The sequence below is a fragment of the Danio rerio genome, chromosome 10 (assembly GCF_049306965.1).
Source record: "Danio rerio strain Tuebingen ecotype United States chromosome 10, GRCz12tu, whole genome shotgun sequence".
In the NCBI taxonomy this organism is placed as follows: domain Eukaryota; kingdom Metazoa; phylum Chordata; class Actinopteri; order Cypriniformes; family Danionidae; genus Danio; species Danio rerio.
The window spans coordinates 17,687,499-17,712,500 of NC_133185.1; the positions used below are offsets into that span (position 1 = coordinate 17,687,499).

Below are 25,002 nucleotides of genomic sequence, written 5' to 3' on the forward strand. Positions count from 1 at the left end.
CACAGACGTAGCCACTTTTACAATGTTTTTCTTTCTCCAGATTTATTAATATGTTTGCCAATATTTCTTAGATTGTATGTAAAAAGAGGGATTGCACTTACTAATTAAAGTTTAAAATATTTTGTAACACTGCAAGCTTTAGATCAGGGTTTTCTCAAATATGTCTGTCATATATATGTGTGTGTGTGTGTGTGCGTGTGTGTGTGTGTGTGTGTGTGTGTGTGTGTGTGTGTGTGTGTGTGTGTGTGTGTGTGTGTGTGTGTGTGTGTGTGTGTGTGTGTGTATAAACTTTATCGATATACTAATTCATTGCTGAACCTATTTAATTTCCAGATGATAGAGATCTTGAGCACATAGCAGATGGAAGTAACTCAGATGTGGACAACATGTAGAGTGGTGAGGAAGATGAAGATAAAGTTTGTTTACAACAAAAAACTCAAAATTAAAGTAAAAATGTTACAATGTTAATGTTTGGGATTTTTAAAGTTCAAGATTATACCAGCAATTATGTGTGTTTTTGTTTTTATTTTATGTTGGCAAAATGTTTGGGAAGTACAACTGTTCTGACACGATGTCCATTGAAATGGGCAAAAAAAAAAAAAAAAAAAAAAAAAAAAAATATATATATATATATATATATATATATATATATATATATATATATATATAAATGTATACACACACACACACACACACACACACGCATATATATATATAAGGAATTTCACAAGAAAAATAATGGTGTCCTTGGTTTTAAACGTAACTTTATTCTTTTATGAGTTATTTACAAGCTCCCTCACATATACTAATGTGCCACAAACAGAACATAACCATTTTATTAAGGTGTATCTATATAAATAGCCCACCCGGTATATATAGACTTAAAGGGTGTTGAATTGGTATTATTATAACTTGGTCTTATTTATAGGAGCCTCAAAAACTGTGAAAACCAGGTGAAAACATTTTTACATTTTTCTGAAGCTGAACAGAATCCCGTCTGTAGGGGCTTAGTTGCAGCAACTCATGATGATTACATAAACTAAAATGAACATGTAACTAACATTGGACGTTATGTAATGCACGTCCAAAATGAACACGAATGTCTTGCCTGATACATATTTATAAGCCAATTATTCATTTGTCAGCTGATACCTCCCGCTAGCGTCTGGCTTAGCCAATCAGAACGCTCTATCGCGAGAACGTCAGCTCACCTATTTAATATCCACAAGCCGAGCAGCCAGCCTTTATCGTAGTAGTAGAATCCGGCTTGTAAAACGGTCGAGTCTGACGGTGAGAGTCGCATCCTGTGTTTGCACGTTGCACGTATAAAACTATAAAGCATGCCATGTTTATCTTCAGCTTTTCTGTGGCCGGAGCGGTTAGAAGGTAACGTTATAGCGAATTATACTATTTGACACACTTTATGCTGTATATGTTGTGCGACTGGATTGCCATTACTGTACTACTAACCCAATGGAGGACTGTGTGACTGCGCTCATGTTATGTAGACAAGCTATAAATGCTCACACATACTAGGTCTTACCTTACAAGGTCTTAGTATTAAAGGATATCTGGTTATCTTTCTGGCTTCCCTTAAAACGAAGCAATGCATTTGGCATATGTTGTGTTAGTGTTAGTGCAGCACAGACAGCTCAAGTTCACATTCCCTATTTTGACAGACATGTGAAAGTGGTCATCGTTAGTACGCAAAACATTCACAGCATACAACCTTGCAACCAATCAGTTTTATTCACACTATTATGTAGCTTTTTTTTGTTTCTAAAGTTACCAGAGCAGCCATACAAGTCTTTATGCAGGCTCACATTTGCACGGTGATAATCACTGGATCTTTTGTGCTTCTTTGCAGGGTCATTTTATCCAGCTCAAGGCTCAAGATGACACTTCAAAATGGATCAGTCATATCCGCCCACAGCTGCTCCAGTACAGCTGACAAGAACAACAACAACCTGCGCTGGGATTTGACCCCAGAAGAGATCAGACATCGGACAGAGAAACTGATCCAGAGGATAAAACAAGCCAATGACACGGTCGGGTCAGTGGATATTGGAAAGGTGTGCTTTGAGAACACTCTGCAGGTCATTGCAGACGCCAAAGCAGATTATGCTGGTGAGTGGTGATAACTGATAGGAAATTGCTGTCATTTGAGTCTTTACACTTGCCTGGTTAGGTCGATTAAGGCAAGACACTGCAGGTGGGCAAGGTAAAAAAAAAAAAAAAAAAGTATTCACCACACTTCTCCAGTTGATTGATTACGTTAAGGGGTTGTAAGATAAAATGAGTACGATGCAGAAGATCTCAATGAAAATGTTTATTCAGCATAGCAGTCTCAAAGTACATGGTAGTACCTTGTGTTCAGCCGGAGTCAGAATAAACCATGATTATTTTCTGTTCAGACATTTTATACCTTTTCTTCCCGTTTGATCATGTTAAACGAGTTTCTCTTTAAATGCTGAAGAACTATCCCAGAACTTTTTGTAGACTCAATCTACATGGCTTCTCCTTGAATATAAATTAGGTATTAGATGAGGTAAAAAGAATGAGCAAGTGGTTCTTTATGACTCACTACCTTTTTCATGCTACAGTTATCATTTTAAAGGAGTTACTTAAATACTTAACTTGAGGAACTCTTCTCTCTATGATAAATAACCTCTTTGTTAAAAAGGAGTGTAGAACGCAATTGTGAAAAGACGTAGAAGTTGGGTTAACACAGGCTAGTTTTCTTACAGGTTAGTTAACCTAAATTTAAAATTATGTTATTAATTACTCACCCTCATGTTGTTTCAATCCTATGAGACCTTCTTCATCTTCGAAACACAAATGAAGATATTTTAGATGAAATCTGAGAGCTCTCTCATCCTCCATAGACAGCAACTGTCCTGAATTGTTTAAAGTCCAAAATAGGAACCAAAAACATTTTCAAAACATTCAATGTGACTTCAGTGGTTCAACTGTAATCATGTGAAGCTCCAAGAACACTTTCATGCACTTTTGTGAAAATGAAAGCTGTAAAAATGTCTGTTCGCCTATGATTTCTGCTTCAGATCAAAGTGCGTGTCACATTGCTGACTCTAAAGCCTGGTTTATACTTCTGCGTCGAGTAATCGGCGTGACCCACGGCGCCTTTCTTGCGCATAGCCGTGCATTCATACTTCTGCATGCTCTCTGTGTTGCTCTGCCATAACATTTCTGAAACGCTGGGTGGCAGTAGGTTTTTATGTTTTTTTGTGTCGAGTTTCTTTGCGAGTGTTTTGTTTTTTCCTAAATGCTACCTTTATGTACAAGTAGCTAAAACTCGCTCATTCGGAAGCAAGAACCTGCGGACGTGCGACAACTTTAATCATAGGGTAAATACAAAACATCTGGAACTCCTTCACAGGACTTGTATACATTAGCTTAATTGGGCTCGCGACTCTCAGCACCACCTGCGCTCGTCACAGCTACAAAGCTGACCAATCGCAGAGCTTGTGCTATGTGTCATTGCGTAGTTACATTTCAGCGTCACTGTCAGCCACCGCAAGGGCTATGCAACCACACAAAGGCTGCACCAGACCGTATGCACTAGGCTTTGGGCGGTAATACGGTAATATGGAATAACGCGGGATCTAAAAATAGCAATGTTGTCAGTTTCAATACCATTATACCATCATGAAAAACAATGCACTTAAATAGGAGACAAGTATTTAATATTAAATATCCTTTATTTAATGGCTACAAATGCATATGCGTGATTGTCATCGAGAGAGAAAGAGAGGGAGGTGGCGAGTTTGACAGTATTTCCGGTTTCGAACGAATGAGAAGGGAAACGTGGCCAACCAGATTTCTTGCGGTCTAGGAATAAATTTCCGAATAACGCGTGGTATCAGTCGGTAACTCTGGTGTAATTTGAAAGGGAGCAGGTGCGCGGTCTAACAATATCGCTCCCAAGTGAGCACGCGAGCAATGTACTCTCTCTGTGCGTGCGTGCGTGCGTGCGTGCGTGCCTGTGTGCGTGAGGAGTGTCCGGCGCAGAAGAATACAAACAAGACAAACAGGTGACCGCGAACCTAAGGTCGCAAATACGGTATTCAGTTTCTAAATGATTTAGGCACAAGCCAACAGTTTGGTGACGCTGTCTGAGCCTTACGTCATAATTTTTTTATTATACACGGTAATACTGGATACCAGGGTAAAAAAGGGAGGAGGTTTGAGGGTATCAAAATTTGGATACCGCCCAATAATACGCATGCGCCTGACGCATAAGTATAAATTAGCCTTAAAGGCAACATGTCATATGCGTTGTAATTGCAAAAACATAGTTACAAGTCTTCTAAAATGTTCTTTAAATATGCAAATTAGTCATTATTTAATGAAATATACACAAATTTATGCATACATTTATAGCACATTTCCCAGAGATGGGTTGCGGCTGGAAGGGCATCCACTGCGTAAAAACTTGCTGGATAAGTTGGCGGTTCATGAATGAATTTATAGCACAAAAATCTAAGCACTGGATGAAATTAGGTGAAAACAGATTTATTCAACTTATTAAAAGTTTTGTAAGCATCACGGTGGCACAGTGGGTAGCATGATCGCCTTACAGCAAGAATGTCACTGGTTTGAGCAACGACAAGGTCAGTTAGCATTTCTGTGTGGAGTTTGTATGTTCTCCTCGTGTTTGCGTGGATTACCTCTAGGTGCTCCGCATTCCCCCACAGTCCAAAGATGTGGTACAGGTGAATTAAATAAGCTAAATTGCCCATAGTGTATGTGTGTGAATGCAAGAAGAGTCGGTTGTGGCTAGAAGGGCATCAGCTGTGTAAAACATATGCTGGTAAAGTTGGCAGTTCATTCCACTGTGGCAACTCCTGAATAATGAAAGGACTAATCCGAAAGATAATGAATGAACTAAAGTTTTTTAGAGAGGGAATTTTGGGTATCTCTTTCTATCACTGCCAGAAAATTTGTGGCATAATCAGACATTTTATGTATTAACATAAAGCTCACTAAAAACTTTTGGTATAAAAGCTGTTGAACTCAAAATTTTAAGGCCTAATGCATGGCATAATACTGATTTTAAGAAAATGGTCTTAAATGCAACAAAAAAACACGGTAAATATTTTCATTTTAATCTTTTTTTCACTTTAGAATGAAAAAAAAGGTGCTTGACAGGTGAATTAAAGTGTTGCATAAAAAAATCCTGCAGTTTCTCTTTAGCATAATAATCGAGGAACATAGCTGCTGTACCATGCTAGCAGCAGGCGCAATGATATTATTATTCATATTGAATTGTACATATACAATGCACATATACATTTGTAATTATTTTCATATCTATCTTCATAGCTCTGATTATTAATAGCAACCTGTACATATGTTCATCTATTGTAAATCTCTGTTCATTGTTAATACAACCTGGATATAATGTTTAATATACATCTATCATTACCTATAGTTTTTCTATAATTGCACTTCAGAACTTATTTATTTTGTACTTGCTGCTATTGCACTCCTGGTTAGATCTAAACTGCATTTTGTTGTCTTGTACATGTATAATGACAATAAAGTTGAATTTAATCTAATCTAATCCATATTATTCAGCAAAAGCCTGATTATTATACTGGAATGAGATTATAGTTTGCCTTGGTCAATATAACTGCAGCAGAGTGAAGCTTTAAATGAGAAAATTATTAAAACTCTTTGGTCATTTTTGAACGAGATGCTTATAGTCTAATCCAATTTGATGATCTATGCTAACCTAAGCTAAAAGTAAATAAATAAGTAAATGAGTAAATAAGGCTCTTTCTAAAAAAGTGGAGTGAAATTTTAATGATATGGAAACCGTTATATATATATATATATATAATGCTGTGAAGTGAAGTGAAGTTTTCTGTGCTGTGTTTCAGCTTCTCGTCATGTGTTGGACTTCCCCCAGTATGTCGCTCCATGTAAAGAGGTCAGGTTTGCGAGCACTGAGGCTGATAAACGTCTTTCAGATTTCGATGTTGAAGTGAGCATGAGGGCGGACGTGTTTCAGAGACTTTTAGTCCTGCAGGTACATCATGTCATATTCAACATGAAAGCTAAATTTAATTCTGATAATTCTAGTGTGGTAAAAAAAACACTGTCACTTTCCAGAAGAAAAAAAGGAAACCAGTTTTGATACTGATAACTGATAAACCTTTAAAGACAGAAGTTGTTAAAATATTGCAAATGGTTTTATTGAGATTATTGTATCTCCTAATTTCACAGATAGTACAACAATACTACCTATACTACAATCCCAAATCAAACAAAGTTGGGACCAGATATGAACACAAATTATTTCATGTTTTGTCTGGTCAACTTCATTTAATTTGTAAATATGCATCCTTTCCTATTGGGACAGGAGCAATTTAGGGCTAGTAATCAGGTCAATTAGTTAAATAATGATAATGTCAACAGATGATTGTAATTAAGATTGGTTACAAAAGCAGCATCAAAGAAAGGTCTAGTTCAGCAGTCTCAAACTCAAGGGAGGCCATTTCAGTGACAGATTAGAAAAATCTGAAGGAATTTCTGTGCGTAAAGGATAACGCCCCATTCACACGGGGCGTCAGCGTCAACGCTTCCCATTCACTTTGAATGGGTGATGTCAGGCGTTGCCGAACTGCATTGTGGATCCGTCGGAGCCGCTTCAGAAGTGTTGCTCGCTGCAGAAGTTGGGACTAGCTCAACTTTTTAAGCGCTGACGGAAGCGTCACCCAATCAGATCGCTGTATGCAAATACACCAGCTAGACAGTGGCCTATTGCTGACTGAATTTCATTGGCTGACGCTTCTATGACGATCGTTTCAGCCCCAACTTCAGACACGCCTTCAGTCAAGCGTTGACACTGAAGCCCCGTGTGAATGGGGCGTAAGGGCGAAAGCCTAAGCTAAACAACCGTGATCTTCAATCGCTCAAGGGTTACTGCATCAAGACTTTTTATTCATTTACAGGCAATATCACCACATGGGCTCAGGACTACTTTGGCAAACCTTTGTCATTTGGCAAAACTTATGTATTTGTACCACAATACATAATTACAACAAATGTCAGTTAAAACTGTACTCTGCCAAAGGAAGCCCTATGTAAACAGTGTCCAGAAGCACGACTTCTCTGGGCTTAGAGGCTACTGGAATGGACTGTCACACAGTGGAAACGTATACTGTGCTCAGATGATTCAGTATTTTTGGGTGAAATGGATGCCGTATGCTCCAGAGCAATGAAGAAAAAACAATTATCCAGACTGTTACCAGCTACAAGTCCTAAACCCAGGGTCTGTCATGGTATGGGTTGTGTCAGTACCCTTGGCAAAGGTAATATGCACTTCTGCGATGACACCAATAATGCTGAAAAGTACATCGAGATTTTAGAGCACAGTATGCTGCCTTCTTTTCTAGGGACACCCATGAATATTTTAACAAAACAATGCAAAACCACATTCTGCACACATTACAGTCCTGGCTTTAGAGGAAAAGGATACAGGTACTTGAGGATATCTGTCCTGAACAGCAGTCCTGACCTGTCTCCAATTTGTGGTGCATTTTGAAATACAAAATGCGACAATGAAGACCTCGTACTGTTGCCTACCTTAAGACTTGTTTCCAGTAAAAACAGGAAAAAAAAAACACTTCTGAAACACTTCATCACTTGGTGTCTTCAGTTCCTAAACATATTTTAAGGATTGTGAAAAGGAATGGCTACATTACAAAGTGGAAAATGCTTTACTGTTTACATTTACTCTTCAAATGGGCTGCAAGAACCAAATTGTAATACGTGTTTATTTAAAAGACAACAACAACAAAACAATAAAAATCATGAGGCACAAATTTAATAATGTTTGTTGTAATGTCTTTAATGAAATACAAGAAAAAGTAAATTTAGAAATCACCACTTTTTTCTTTGCGTTTTTCAAACTGTCCCAACTCTATCTGATTTGGGGTTTAAACACTATAAAGTGTTAGTTGAACAATAACTTCAATCCTGTAGTAATTTGGAAACCACATTGTGTGTTGAAGATGAAGAAAATGATTCTAAGTTAGTACTCTGTACTACTTTATTTATGCATAGTCAAAAATAGTATCAAACTCTGGTTTGCTTTACTTTTGTGATGTCTTTCTGATATGGATTTTATTTTGTTGTAATAGACTTTGATTAGAATTTAAAAAATGTGTAAGTCTTAAAAAATATCTTTATTTGTAATTACACACTAAACAAATTATTCTGTTGCCATACACAATTTTTATTAATTCATTCTTACATTCATTTTCTTGTCGGCTCTGTCCCTTTATTAATCCGGGGTCACCACAGCGAAATGAACCGCCAACTTATCCAGCAAGTTTTTACGCAGCGGATGCCCTTCCAGCCGCAACCCATGTCTGGGAAACAATTTTTATTTTATTATATTATTCTTAATTTTATTTTAAATGTTTTATTTATTTTATAAGCTTTAGTTGAAGTCAGATATTCAACAATTTTTTAAATGTAGTGTTATAAAGTCACTTTTATAACTTACAATTCTGACTTCCTAACTCATAAATGTGACTCATCTCAGAATTTGAATTTGAATTTGAATTTTGAATTTATTGAATGGGATAGCCCCTTGAGATGAATCATCTCATTTTCGAGGGGGTCCCTAAAAGTTTACAAAAATGTAGACAATTTTTTCTTGCATTTGAGAGATATAGTCACAATTCTGACTTTCTAACTCACAGTTTCAACTTTAAAATTCTGACTTTAGATTATTCAATTGTGACTTTATTTCTCTGAATTCTCAGAAATAAATAAATAAATAAATACTTTTGAAGATAAAACTTAAGATCTTAAGATTTTGTAACAATTGTATCTGTAATTTTATCAGTATTTAAATGTTAAATTTTATAGATATTCATACCACCTATGTATGTACTGTCAGTTTTTGAGAATTAATGAATAAATGTGGTGTTGTTTTAAGTTATCAAAATGACCTCTGGAGACACAGTGATTCAGTTGTTAGCACTGCCTCACAGCAAGACGTTTGCTGGTTCGAGCCCCAGATCGGTCAGTAGTGATTTCTGTGTGGAGTTTGCATGTACTCCCCGTGTTCACATGGGTTTCCTCTGGGTGCTCCGGTTTCCCCCTTAGTCCAAAGACATGTGCCATAGGTGAATTGAATAAGCTAAATTGCCAGTAGTGTATGTGTGTGAATGGAAGAGTGTATGTGTATTTACCAGTGCTGGAAGGGTTGCTGGATAAGCTGGCTGTTTATTAAGTTGTCGTGACCCCGAAAAGAAAATGAATGAATGAATGAACATGACCTCTGTCAACACTCATAAATGGAAACCTTTTATCTGCTGGTACTAAAAAGACATTTTGCAAGTCGGCAGCCAGGTCCAGTTTCATAGAGGTGACCTATAAAATGAGGCATTTGGCAGTGCTGGACAAACCCATTAAGACTTTGTACAAAACAGTTTCATGTTGCGCTTTTACAAATTAAAATGATGATCTCATTGTAAAAATCTCCCGTTGTAGTGAGCGTCCTGCTGTTCTACTCATTTGATGAGGCTGTCCTCTCTCCCTGGTTTTTACTACCTGTTTAATTGAGCTGTAAATGAAATGATCGCAATATTTCTCTAGTATGGACTCTTCACTGTCCTCATTGTGACCCTGTTGAAGACTCTGTTCATAGGAAAGCATGTGACACCAATGCGGTGTCGGACTTGTATGTTTGGCCAGTTGTCAAAAACGTAGAAGTAAACTTAACTGGTGGCATTCACTGTGCATGCTTCAGCATTTCCCACTTTATCTTCATAGGAAAAACAGTCCTGTGATTTACTGCCTGAGTCAGAGAGATTCCTGGGACGACTTATAAAGTTAGGAAAACGGAATGGATTACATTTGTCTGAGGATATACAAGATGTGGGTTTGTTTGGTTTTTTTTGTTTACTACAAACTTAGCTTTGAGGATGAACTGACAATTCTTTTTAGACTCTATGGAACGTATTGCTTGCAATTTTAGTTACTGTAGTCATCTCAACAGTGTTAACCTTAGTGCAACTTGTCAGTTATAGAAATCCTGTTAAAAAGAATTTTAATAATAATGTTTTACAATAATTCTGATAAGAAGCATTAAAAACTAGAGAATATAAAATTAGTTTAGAATTGTATTTTAAGTTATTACAACTATAAAAATTAACATATACTACTATTTTACTACTACTACTAATAATGATGATGATAACTATACTTAATAATATATGTTTTAAAATAATTATGAAGAAATATTAAGTATTAAGTAACAAAATTTGATTAGAATTGTAATTAAAACAACTTAAAAAACAAATATCAGAATTAATTTGAAACAATTTAAAATGCTTTATTATTATTTTTTATTATTATTTTGTGTATATTTGTTTTTTAAGTTGTTTTAACTCCAATTACAATAGAAATAGAAACAGAAATATTAAGTATAAAATTTGTTTAGAATTGTAAATTGAATTGTAAAAACTATATAAAAACAAAAATAGAACAATTATAATAATTATAATAAAATAAATGTATTTATTTATATATTTATTTATTTAATAAATTTTAAAATAATTCTGATAAGAAATATTAAATATTAGGGATCATAAAATTTGTTCAAAGTTAGAAATTAGAAAAGAAATCCACAAATTAGTTAAGAAGATCATTGGTAAAGCTTTTGCCCTATATATTTCCCGTTATTTATCTTCTGACTTGTAAAACTGGTCTGCATCTTAGTCATGGACTAGAATCTGTTACACCTTTGTACTTATCTAGCAAGAAAATTTTTTCTTTTGTTATGGTCCTAATAATAGATGGCTATAGTATTGTATAATGCTATATTGTTAATTTTTTTTTAATAAATGTTGTATAAATAAATAAAAAATAATAATAATCACGACAGGCAGAAATTGTAATTTGAGTTAACAACTATTAAAAAAATTATACATATATTTTACATATATAATTATACTTTATATACATATACATATATAAAAATTATAATATAATTTAATATTAATATAAATAAAAATTATAATATAATTTTTATCATGTCATGTAAAGCTGATTTTTCAGCAGCCGTTGATTTCTTCGCATTTGTTTTTTAGGTTTAATTGTATAATTTTTTAAAAATTATTATTTAAATTAATAATTTGAACTGAGCATTTTTTTCATAATGTCTCATCTGTTTTGTCATTAGGAAATTAAGTCAATTTCTAAGCAAATAAGTGAACTCTCCATAGATTTCAACCGAAATCTGAATGAAGAAAATACAGTGCTTTTGTTCTCGAAAGAAGATCTTGGTAAGCTTGTTTATCTGTGGTTTATCACACATATTAGTGAATTTATTTAGCACATTACACATTGTCTCCTTCCTTTCTCCAGTTGGTCTTGCCGAAAGCTACGCGAACGGCCTGGAAAAAACGGAAGATGGACAGTACAAAGTTACCCTCGCGTATCCTCACTACTTTCCTTTAATGAAAAGATGTCATGTCCCTGAAACCAGGAGGAAGATGGAGAAGGCCTTTCATAGCAGATGCAAAGATGTAAGTTAGGTACATTAGCATATACAGTTGTATATCAGAATTATTAAACCCCATTGCATTTTTTGCCTTTTTAAAATATTTTCCAAATGTTTAACAGAGCAAGGAAATTCCCACAGTATGTCTGATAATATTTTTTTTTCTGGAGAAAGTCTTATTTGTTTTATTTAGGCTAGAATAAATGTAGTTTTTAATTTTAAAATTTTTAGCCCCTTTAAGCTATATATTTTTTCAACAGTCTACAGAACAAACCATCATTATACAATAACTTGCCTAATTACCCTAATCTGCCTAGTTAATCTAATTAACTTAGTTAAGCCTTTAAATGTCACTTTGAGCTGTATAGAAGTGTCTTGAAAATGATCTAATAGAATAATATTTACTGACATCATGGCAAAGATAAAATAAATCAGTTATTAGAAATGAGTTAATAAAACTGTTATGTTTAGAAATGTGTTGAGAAAATCTTCTCTCCATTAAACAGAAATTGGGGAAAAAAATAACGGGGGCTAATAATTCAGGGGGTTTAAAAATTCGGACTTTAACTTTATTGTGATAATGCATATAATGCTACATTATATTGTTATTGTGGACACTTTAAAGTATAGAATAATTCAGTATTTTAAAATCACCAAAAAAAAAAACTGATGATTGTATTGGCGGTGGTGTTTATTACAGCATCAATTACTTTCACACTTAATAGGCTTTTTATTTTCAAAAAAACATTTACACATCTTAACTTGGTCTATGACATGCTTGAGAAACCGACAAAAATGTTTTAATTGTTAATAGAATTATTGTTTGTCATCACAATACAATATTGCACCATTTGTTAGCATTAGTTAAAGCAAACAGTGGTGCGTAACCATTTCCGTAAACCATCATTAGCCAACTAAGGTCACAAATTCTGTTGTTACAAACACAGTTTGTTGATTTGGCATTTCCCAAATCCATCATTCCAACGAACATTCACAAACTACTTCACTTGTACCAGTACAAACTAGTACGCTTACAACTACACCTCTAGAGCTGTAGTTAGAAGCATAGTTCCTGGTTATGTTCAATTCCCAATTATCCCCCCTATTCCTTTGAACGTTCCAACATTTAAACTTGGAATGATCTTAGGTGTAATTTGCGATTTTCAGTTTTACAATTGCGTTTCATTCATAGTGCACTTTAAAAACATTTAGGCCGTTTTAAACACAGCCATGGCTCATAACGAAAGCTATATATGGCCTATTATTTAAGAGCAGAATTTATGTTATGTCTCCAAAGCTTGTAAAAACTAAAATATATAGCACACATAATGGTTTTACTCTATAGTTGGCTTTTTGTTGAGAAATGTATCTGTTTTTGTATATGACATGGGCCTGTTGGTTAGCACATTTGTGCAGTGGTCTCGTTTATTCCTGTTTATGTAAACCACTTTTAATTGTCACTGTGTCAGACATGTGCTATATAAATAAACTTGCATTGCCTTGCCTTAAATGTGTCAAATACAATAATTAAAAAATAAAAAATACAAAAAACAATATCCACTTAATAAAAATAATAAGTATTATTATTAAGTAGGACATTTCTTAATGTCTTAATAAAAAGCCTACTATAAATTGCAACCATTAATGATTTATATGATTTATATATGAGATTAAAATTTGTGTTAACTAAATGGTTTCATTTCATTTAGAATAGAATATGGAATATTTTCAATAATATTTGTAAAAGAAACCCATGCCCTATATGTGCCCTTTTTATATATATATATATATATATATATATATATATATATATATATATATATATATATATATATATATATATATATATATATATTCATTGAGTTCGTTTTTGTACCTCACTTAAAAGATCTGTGATGACTTGACAGACCCTGGATCTTTCAATCATGATAACAGATCTCTGATTTCCAAACTTGTTTGAAGGACCAATTTATCCAGAATGAAAAATCTGGATGGATTGATCTGAGGTTACAGCATGTAACATAGATCTATCCATTTTCAAAACTATGATCAGCAATGCAACGATTGGCTGACGGCTAGACAATAGCGTAATGACCTCATGTAATTAGTATTCAATCACCAGCCATGTTAGAAACCATTTAAAAGTTCAAGTAGAAATAAATAAATGCATTATTAATTCTTATTCAATGTTTACAGGTGAACACTGCTATTCTAGAAAAGCTTATTGAGCTGCGGGCAAGGCTAGCCAATCTACTGGGCTTCAGCAGTCATGCCAATTACATGCTGGAAATGACCATGGCCAAAAACTCAGAGAACGTGGCCAGATTTCTTGGTAGGTGTCTTGTGTTTTGATTTCTTTCTTTGTGTTAATGAACATTACTTTTATTGTCAGTCTCACACACACAGGTTAAGTCTAGAGTCGCTGGCAGTTAGGTGACCCCTGTAATCATGATCTGTTGTAAAAGTGACATGACAGTTTTATGTGGTCATCTGTCTGTGACTCTTCTTGCAGCTTTTATTGTTCATTGGTGTAGCTTATGAATCCTTATTTATAACATGATGACAGTTTTAATGTTACAGGCGGTTTTACTGATGCTAATGAAAAATAAATGATTTGTATACCACTAATTGTAACGAACCAGACAGAATACCAGAGGTGCTTGAAAAATAAGGTCAGTTTATTAGGGATAAGCTCAACACAGGCAGGCTGCTGCACGCGGAGCCTCTGCGGTCCGCAGGACTGGAGAAAACTAACTAATGTTCTAAAGAGAACTGAAGGATCACGCTAAACTAGTCAGTGGAGAGGTAGAGGAGGAGAGCTGACGATAGCTGACAAACCCCGGCTGGGAACAGGATGCAGACAGGCACTTGAGAGAGCTGGCAGGGTAAGACATAAGAGCTGAGAGCAAACACGAAGAGCACACTAGACACGACTTACAGGACAGAACAGATAACAGGTTGAGTTTGGGTGGTTGATCCACAAACAACAAGACCTATCACTTGTATGGTATAATAATCTGACACTGAAACAAAGCAATGATAGTTAATGGAGAGGGCCTACAGCTGAGAGACAAAAAACAATACTGAGAGTGAGAGAATTAATGAGATCAGACCTGGCTCATGACATTAATATGGAACTATTCAAGTGTTGTGAGTAAAAATGGTAGATAATATGTCTTTGGTCAGTCAGTAAACAAAAAGGTAAATATCATACACAGTTTTTACTTGAAAAAGACCTGATTTGATAGTGCTGCTTTATAATAATATCAATAATGCAAGTTTAGCCTCTTAGAAATGCGCATATGACAGTTGAATTGAGAGTAACTGGATCATGAATTAAGATCCGGATGTTACTTTTATAAACTGTCTGTAAAAACAAAAAAAGTTTACATTATATAGTTTATTATACGTTATACACTCACTGGCCATTTTATTAGCTACACCTAATGCTAACCTTATTAGCTACTAGTATTTGGTTGGACCCCATTTTGCCTTTAGAAATGCCTTACCTCGCATACATGATGCAAATCTCCTGTTCCACCATATGCCAAAGGTGCTCTCTTGGATTGAGATCTGGTGACTGTAGAGGTCATACAGTGTAGAGGAGTACAGTGAACTCATTGTCATGTTTAAGAAACCAGTCTGAGAAGATCTGCGCTCTATGACATGGTGCGTTACCATCAGAATATGGTACACTGTGGTCATAAAGGGATGGACATGGTCAGCAGCAACATTACTCTGGTAGGCTGTGGCGTTGATGCAATGCTTAATTGGTACTAATGGGTCCAAAGTGTGCAAAGAAAATAGTCCCCACACCATTACACCACTACTACCAGCCTGAACCGTTAATACAAGGCAGGATGGATTCATGCTTTCATGTTGTTGTTGCCAAATTCTGACCCTACCATCCGAATGCGGCAGCAAAAATCAAGAATCATCAGACCAGGCAATGTTTTTTCCAATCTAATTCCAGTCTAATTTTGGTAAGCCTGTGCGAATTATAAGCTCAGTTTCCTGTTCTTCGCTGACAGGAGTGGCACCCGGTGTGGTCTTCTGCTGCTGTAGCCCATCCGCCTCAAGGTTGTGCGTTCAGAGATGCTCCTCTGCATACCTTGGTTGTTGTAACGAGTTGTTATTTGAGTTACTGTTGCCTTTCTATCAGCTCGAACCAGTCTGGCCATTCTCCTCTGGCATCAACAAGGCATTTGTGCCCACAGAACTGGCGCTCACTGGATATTTTTCTGACCAATTTCTGTAAACTCTAGAAATGGTTGTGCGTGAAAATCCCAATAGATCAGCAGGTTCTGAAATACTCAGTCTGGCACCAACCATGCCACATTCAAAGTCACTTAAATCACTTTCTTCCTCATTCTGATGAACATTTTGAACTGCAGCAGATCGTCTTGATCATGTCTACAAGCCTAAATGCATTGGCTGATTAGAAATTTGCTAAACAAATAGTTGGATAGGTGTACATAATAAAGTGCCAGATTGTACAGCTTATTACACATTTGTAGATGGCAAAAACAATTATTTGTAACAATCTTAGCATTATAGTTCAAAAGCGGCCAAACATTTGCTTTTGCTTTCTGTGACATTTGGAAAAACAAAAACTTAAATGCACATGCTCACGTAATATGTCTAATGAACAAAAACAATACAGTAATTACATATATTACTTTACTCATTTCTCATATTTAATACATTAATAACGTGATCAAATTCACTATAAACAAATCAAATTTAGCAAGTGGCCATAATTTTTGTCAGAGTTGATGATTTGTTGATGTAAAAGCCTGTTGCTCAAAGTTGCAACTGTTTTCTGCATCAGGTTTGTGTAGAACAAAGATGCCCAAACTAGGGCCCGCAGGCCAAAGTTGGTCCATTCTAACCTTTGATTTGGCCCACCAATATATCTTTAAAAATCGTCATTTTGAATGCCTTTTGCTTGTTTGTTTTGTAATTTTTTAGTTTTGTCAATCATTAAAGTTTTTAAAAAAATGTAAATAGTGTCACTCGACGGCTATCAGGCAGGGTACAAGACATTAGCGAGCAAATTAAGGCAAAGGCTGGTGCAGCTTAGTGTGTTCAGCATTGAAATCTATTGTATTAATGGGATTGTTTATGTTTTTGCTGTAATAAATTTAATAGACATTTTTTAAACATACTGCATTTGTTAACAAAGCTATATTTTCTAGTTACTTTTAAATATTAGGAAATAATTGATCAGATTACTCATTGAAACTTTAATGTACCTTCAACCCACAGCTCACAGTTAAGTTTGGTTTTTCACCCTTTATAATAAAAAGCTGTATTATTTGCCATTTAAACTACAGTAGTCAACATTTGAAATGGTTCAACCCCATTGTGAAAGTTGTCCTAAAACTACTGAACATCACCCGTTCTTTTTTTGAAAAACATTTTGGTCCACTTCAAATATTGATTACTGTAGTTATAGACAGCTGTGGATACTCGCATCAATAAAGCATTATTTTTGTGACAATGTTTAATAATATTTTATAATTTTTACATTATTGTGAGGGTTGGGTTTATGGTTGGGGTGGGGGTAGGCATTAATAAAATACAATTCAATTGATAATTTAATAAATAATATAAATAATACTTGGTATAATTACTTTTGTATATTACTTTGATGGTTGGGATGGTGGTAGACTAAATAAAACCCATTTTAATGGGTAATTTATTAAATATTATGAATAATACTTGCTATAATTACTGTTTTTATATTACTTTGATGGTTAGGGTGGGGGACGTTAAAAAAAACAATTTAATGGGTAATTTAATAAATAATACAAATAATACTTGGTTGAATAAATTTTTTATATTACTTTGGTGGTTGGGATGGTGGTAGACTAAATAAAACCCAATTTTATGGGTAATTTAATAAATATTATAAATAATACTTGGTATAATTACTGTTTTTATATTACTTTGATGGTCAGGGTGGGGGTAGACGTTAATAAAAACCCAATTTAATGTGTAATTTAAGAAATAATATGAACAATACTTGGTATAATTACTGTTTTTATATTACTTTGATGATTGAGGTGGGGGTAGGTGTTAATAAAACAATTTAATGTGTAATTTAATAAATAATATGACTAATACTTGGTATAATTACTGTTTTTATATTACTTTGATGGTTAGGGTGGGGGTAGACTAAATAAAACCCAATTTAATGGGTAATTTAATAAATATTATTAATAATACTTGGTATAATTACTGTTTTTATATTACTTTGATGGTTAGGGTGGGGTAGGTGTTAATAAAACACAATTTAATGGGTCATTTAATAAATAATATGACTAATACTTGGTATAATTACTGTTTTTATATTACTTTGATGGTTAAGGTGGGGGTAGACGTTAATAAAAACCCAATTTAATGTGTAATTTAATAAATAATATGAATAATACTTGGTATAATTACTGTTTTTATCTTACTTTGATGTTAAGGTGGGGGTAGGTGTTAATAAAACACAATTTAATGGGCAATTTGATTTTACTGTTTAGTGGTCATGTAACTTCATTCGTTCAGTGAAGTGCATTCAGTCAAGTTTGCATAAGGGCGATGAATGGTCCATGTGCTGCTCCGCAATACATTTCAAATATGTGCAGATACCCTATATGGTGGCATCATTTCAATATGCTTCTGCAATGTCACAACATTTATTCCCATCCAGAGTTGCATACATATTTTCCCAACCTCATGTATAAATGATAGGAGAGTCAGACCGCTGAGTAAAGTCTCCTCCAGTGCATCGCAAACATTCTCAATAGGGTTAAGATCTGGACTCTGTGGTGGCCAATCCATGTGTAAAAATGATGTCTCATGCTGCCAGAGCCACTCACAATTTGAGATTGATGAATACTGGTTTGGTCATCTTAAATATACTCATGGCAAGAGAAAATCCATTGTATGGAGTAATCTGGCCAATCAGTATGTTCAGGTAGACCCTTATTGTTTGGGCAGGTAAAGTTGCTGAACCTAAATCTGATCAACTGCGGAATCCCCAGATTATTGTACTGTGCCCGCAGGCTTGTATGGTAGGCACTAGGCATGATGGGTGCATCCCTTCATCCATCTCTCTTCATACCCGGATGCTACCATCACCCTGAACAGGGTAAATCTGGACTCATCAGACCACATGACCTTCAGAGTCCAGATCATGCTCCAGAGACCAATCACTATGCTTCCTAGCAAATTGAAGCAAATGGGTTTTCATATGGCTACATACTCAATCCCCCTAGAGTTCCCTTCAGAAGAGTGTGGAATTGCTTTAAACTTTTATCTGTTAAACAGAGCCAGCCATGAGTTCTGTTCTGTTCTTGTGTTTTATGATTTGTTTTTTCCAGATGTTTAAGTGATTGATGATCTCGACCATTCAAGATTTGTTTTGACCATATTTCTTTATCTAAGTTAAAGGTTATCCACCATCCTTCCAGTTTTTATGTGTTGGACAGCTCTTAACACACTTTAGTAGTTCAATGTTTCTTTGGTTATTGCCTCCTAATAATTTGACTCTTCTGAAACAGATTAACACAGGATCTGACGTTTAAGAAATGAGAAGCTGCTCTCTGCTTTAGTTAGAGTTAAAGGTGCAGTAGGAGATTGTCTTCAGAAGCATTTTTTGTTGTGCTGGTTGAAAGTCTCTTCACAGTCTAAAAGTAATGATTACAGTAAATAATCTAAATGTATTTTGACGTATTTTTATATTTTGGGTAAGGCATACAACAAAAAAATGCTTATCCAATTAAATAGAGTCGGGCCGACATCTCTCATAATTCCGATAAGTAGCCCAAACTGTCTGTCAACAAATGCAGATTTGAACAACTGCGCAGCCGTTTGTACGCAGCTCCGCTGACCGCCGCGCGTTCACGAGCGAGAGCAAGCGTGCGCGATCGGTAAAAACCTGCTGAATCAAACCTTTTTAAAAACCTGAATCAACATTAGAGTTACCTTTGCACGCTGGAGAAAGGATTACCAATGGCTGAAGGATTTCTTATTAGACGGTTAATGTTCTGTTTTAGCTTCGCGCAAAGCTAGTGCAATGTTGGATGTTGTTGTTACAATTGGGTTATATCTTCACAGAAGTGTTGTTCAGCCATTAAAATGTTCAGATGAAAGATTGATAAGACTATTTTCACTTTCATAGGGGCCTTTTACAGCATCGACAATGTAGATTTTAATTAGTTTAACAACAAAACACAAGTAAATAGCGCTGTTCCGCCTAGTTTCTCCCTATATTGTTTACCATGCAACTCTAAATATTTGCTCTGAAATAGCATGACAGTTTGGCTTGCTCGCCGCCGGACGAGCACTAGTCGCTTTTAACACATGAGAGAGGGTTCATTTGCTGTGCTCGTGTTTAAGGAGGCGTGGCTATAGATGTCAGGGGAGGGACTGTGATTCAAGGATTTATGCTAAGCTGTTAGCATTGTGGTAGATCACCTACTGCACCTTTAAATAACTCGTTAGCAGCTGGAAATTAATTATACATGCTGTAATTATCCAATGGGAGCCAACTTAACTACATGCAAAGATAAATCCAAGTGTTGTTTTTGTTTTGTTTTTTCACAGCCAGTTTTAATTTTAGTCTAGATGTTGCTGAATTGCTGATTTTTGTTCATTTATTTTTTAGTCAAATTAGAATGTTTCAATTAAAAAGATCAAGAATATCTATACTATTACTTTTGATCAAATAATGTATCTTTGTTTAATAAAACATTTATTTTAAATATATTTACAGTTATACACGCACACACATACACACACAAAACTTTCGAATGTAACTTCGAATGTTGGACATATGACCCTTGATTTTGTGTGTGTGTGTGTGTGTGTGTGTGTGTGTGTGTGTGTGTGTGTGTGTGTGTGTGTGTGTGTGTGTGTGTGTGTGTGTGTGTGTGTGTGTGTGTGTGTGTGTGTGTGTGTGTGTGTGTGTGTGTGTGTGTGTGTGTGTGTGTGTGTGTGTGTGTGTGTGTGTGTGTGTGTGTGTGTGTGTGTGTGTGTGTGGTACAGTACATATATTTAAACCTAAACTTCTATAACTTTTTATTCAAAAGTTAAAGCTATACTGCATCTTTCCACATATGTAAATAAAGAAAATGCAACAAAAAATAGATAAAAAGTTTGTTCCACTTGTAGGTTTGGGCCAGTATAAGATTCTGATGGTATTCACACACTCACCAACCACTTTATTGGGTTCACTTTGGATTGGACCTCTTTTTTGCCTTTCACAACAGCGGCACATATAAAGGTATGGTCTAAATCAGCCAGTTGCCAGAGTCAGCATTTTACATGTGGCCGAAATAGCATTTACATCTTTCATCAGGATAATCAATCTTGCCATCCAGCACACATCGCTCTAGTCTCCAGATTCCACAGAGCTCAATAAGATCAAGCATCTGTGGGATGTTCTGGTACAAGAAGTCCAATTCACGGTCACTTCTTTTGTTTTGGTGCCAGATACCACAGGGCAAAAGCAGGGCTGTTATAGAGTCTTGCTTTGGTGCTCCAGGACTGTTTAGGAAGCAACAGGATAGGCAGCTGTTCATAATATTTTAGTTCTTACAGTGTGTTCTTTCACTCATTGGCAACTTGTAAAAGTTAATTCTTTAAGGCACAGATTCAACAACGCGTCGTAAATGTAAAATTGTAGCAAGTATTGCAAAAATGGATGCCATTTCAGATAATATGTGATACTTTACATGAAAAATGTATGGTGAATAGATAACTCCTATGATATGTGTTTTGTTTTATACTTGTTTTGGTTTTTTAAGAAAGCATCACATGGTTGCTGTAGATTTGTCAACTGCACATACATGATCTGAATCCCCTGTTCCTCCACATCCTGAAGGTGCTTTATTTGCCTGGGAGGTCATATGAGTTTAGTGAACTCACTGGCATGTTCTAGAAACCATTGAGACATGGCAAATTATCCTGCTAGGTTCAGAATAAGGGTTAAAAGTGGTAGCTAAGGGGCTGTTTATAGCTGGTTCTTTATAATTTTTTTCTGATTGGATAGCTATGCTAGCCAGGATTGCCCTACCAAACCCATCCGGGACGAATATGAATCCTATCACTCAACAAACCACCAAAACTGGACAGATCTAAATGGATCTGGTGGCTAAATTCATTCATTCATTCGTTTTCTTTTCGGCTTAGTCCCTATGTTAATCTGGGGTCACCACAGCGGAATGAACCGCCAACTTATCCAGCACATGTTTTACACAGCAGATGCCCTTCCACCTGGAACCAATCTCTGGGAAGTTGCTAAAATTATAAATGTATTTTTTTTCTGCTCCCAAAATCACAAAAAAAAAAAAAGTAAATATTTGAGAGCACATTTAGACTTGACAAGGTCTAGTATAACACCAAAAATGCAACACGAAAGGTGTGGAATACTGTTTTGGATGTTTGTTTCATTTGATTTGATTTTTTTTTTTTCCATTTCATTCAATTTTTGACTGGTCATTATCCATTATGATGAAAAATTATATAGATATTTCTGCGCAGAATTTTGTTAAAAATCTGCAGATTTATGCAGAATGATTTTGGGAGTATCATAATAAAAACCTTAATATGGGAGCTAAAAAGTAATACCTATGTAAATTGTATTTAATGTTTACAATGCAAATCCAATTAGATCCACTTTATTTGGTAAACAAAGCAAGTCTTCTATATAATATATACTAAAAGCTGTATTGTAAATAAATTATATGAACATTATATTAATAAATTAGATGAACACTTTCATATTATCATTTATTCATTCATTTTCTTTTTCGGCTTAGTCCCTTCATTAAACCTTATCCAGCACGTTTGGGTTTTTTTGCCCTTCCAGCCGCACCCATCTTTGGGAAACATCCACACACACTCATTCACACTTATACACCACAGACAATTTACCCTACCCAATTCACCTGTACCTCATGTCTTTGGACTGTGGGCGAAACCAGAGCACACAGAGGAAACCCACGTAAAGGCGTGGAAAACATGCAGACTCCACACAGAAATGCCAACTGACCCAGCCGAGGCTCGAACCAGTGACCTTCTTGCTGTGAGGTGACAGCACTACCTACTGCGCCACCGCGAAGCCTCCATTTTTTTTATATTATACAAAAATTATACTGAAATTATTTTAAAAACTGAACGAATATAAATTTACACACATTTACACAAGTAAATAAACAGAATCAATGACAGGCTAAAAATCTGCAGAATTCTGCATGCGCAAATTCCTTGTGGGCCTACCAATGGCCTCTTATATCTCTGTGTATCTGTATGACAAAAATTTATAATTTAGCCTATAATAACAGTAATTGCAGAGTCTTGCTTGTGATGATGTTTTACTGGAACACGTGAAGTTCAAAGCATCCTGTAGCCTGCAAATAAAATAAATTGTTAGCCGAATAAAATATATAGCTTTCGTATCTGTAAAACATAATAATAATGAAATAAAATGTGATGTATTTGATAATTTACATTTAGTCATTTAGCAGACGCTTTTATCCAAAGCGACTTACAAATGAGGACAAGGAAGCAATTTACACAACTATAAGAGCAACAATGAATAAGTGCTGTAGGCAAGTCAGGTCTGTAAAGTCTAAGAAGGAAAGTATTAGTAGTATTAGTATTTTTTTTATTAATTTTTTTTGGGTACAGTTGGTGTGATATTCAGAGAGGCAATTGCAGATTAGGAAGTGTAGTGGAGACTAAATAGTTGAGTTTTTAGTCGTTTCTTGAAAATAGCGAGTGACTCTGCTGTTCTGATGCAGTTAGGGAGTTCATTCCACCAACTGGGCAGATTGAGCGTGAGCTTTCGCGAAAGTGATTTCTTCCCTCTCTGGGATGGAACCACGAGGCGACGTTCATTCACAGAACGCAAGTTTCTGGAGGGCACATAGATCTGCAGAAGTGAGAGCAGATAAGATGGAGCAAGGCCAGAAGTCACTTTGTAAGCAAACATCAGAGCTTTGAATTTGATGCGAGCAGCAACTGGCAGCCAGTGCAAACGGACTAGCAGTGGAGTGACATGTGCTCGTTTGGGTTCATTGAAGACCACTCGTACTGCTGCGTTCTGGAGCAGCTGAAGAGGCTTGATAGAGTTAGCTGGAAGCCCAGCTAGTAGAGAGTTGCAGTAATCCAGTTTGGAGAGAACAAGAGCTTGAACAAGGAGTTGAGCTGCATGTTCAGATAAGAAGGGTCGGATCTTTCTGATGTTAAAGAGTGCGAATCTGCACGATCGAGCAGTTCTAGAAATGTGGTCAGAGAAGTTTAGTTGGTCATCAATCGTTACTCCAAGGCTTTTCACCGTTTTGGATGCAGTAATGGTTGCCCCGTCCATCTGGATTGAAAAGTTATGGTGTAGAGTCGAGTTGGCAGAAACTACAAGCATTTCCGTTTTTGCGAGGTTAAGCTGAAGATGATGATCTTTCATCCAGTGTGAAATATCCAACAGGCAGGCTGAGATGCGAGCTGGAACCAAGGGATCATCAGGATGAAAAGAGAGGTATAGCTGGGTATCATCAGCATAGCAGTGGTAGGAGAATCCATGTTTTTGGATGACTGGTCCTAGAGATGATGTGTAGATGGAGAAGAGAAGTGGCCCAAGAACAGAGCCTTGAGGTACCCCAGTGTTTAGATGCTGTAGGTTGGACACCTCTCCCCTCCAAGACACCCTGAATGACCTGTCAGAGAGGTAAGATCTGAACCATTGTATAACAGTGCCCGCAATTTATTAAAAAAAAAAAAAACATTGCTTAATTTCTACATAGTGTAAGAGTTAAGTCGGTATTGGCAAGTAAGGGTTAACCATAATCGAAATTAATCCAGAGCTTTTTACCCATCCAAGAGCACACACACACACACACACACACACACACACACACACACACACACACACACACACACACACACACACACACACACACACACACACAGTGAGCGTACAGCCGGAGCAGTGGGCAGCTATCACGTCCAGCACCCAGGGAGCAATTAGGGATTAAATGCCTTGCTCAAGGGCACCTCAGCTGGGTATTGAAGATGGGGAGAGTGTGGTTTCATTCACTCCCCCATCTTCAATTCCTGCCGGGACTGGGATTATCACATGAAGTGACCAGGTGTAAACAGGCCTTAAGGAATGGACATTATCAGCAATGATAGGCTGCTCGTGTATGCAATTTAAACTATGCTTACTTGGTACCAAGTGGCCCAATGTTTCCATAGAAGATATAAACCCCATATAATTATACCACCTATCAACCATTGAACACTGACTGGATCCAAGTTGTTCATGAAAATATTCTGAACCTATCATCCAAAGTCGAGACAGGAATCAACACTTGTAAACCACACTTAAGACTTAATAAAAAAAAAAAACATAGTTCAGGGAGGAAGAATGCAGGATCCACCAAAAGGGTATGGACACACCA

The 25,002-nt window shown here is 35.9% G+C and overlaps 1 protein-coding gene across 5 annotated transcripts in view; it reads left to right on the plus strand.

The window, feature by feature from the left end:
- The first annotated feature begins 1,246 nt into the window (after positions 1-1,246).
- Positions 1,247-25,002, plus strand: part of nln (neurolysin (metallopeptidase M3 family)) — a 39,093-nt gene continuing 15,337 nt past the window's right edge. For 2 of the 5 annotated variants that reach the window (XM_005155567.5, XM_068223776.1), the window contains exons 1-7: positions 1,247-1,386; positions 1,868-2,127; positions 5,904-6,052; positions 9,814-9,918; positions 11,225-11,327; positions 11,410-11,570; positions 13,742-13,877. In XM_005155567.5, coding sequence (XP_005155624.1) covers positions 1,346-1,386; positions 1,868-2,127; positions 5,904-6,052; positions 9,814-9,918; positions 11,225-11,327; positions 11,410-11,570; positions 13,742-13,877 — 955 coding nt within the window. In that variant the 5' untranslated portion in view covers positions 1,247-1,345. 5 annotated transcript variants of the gene reach the window in all.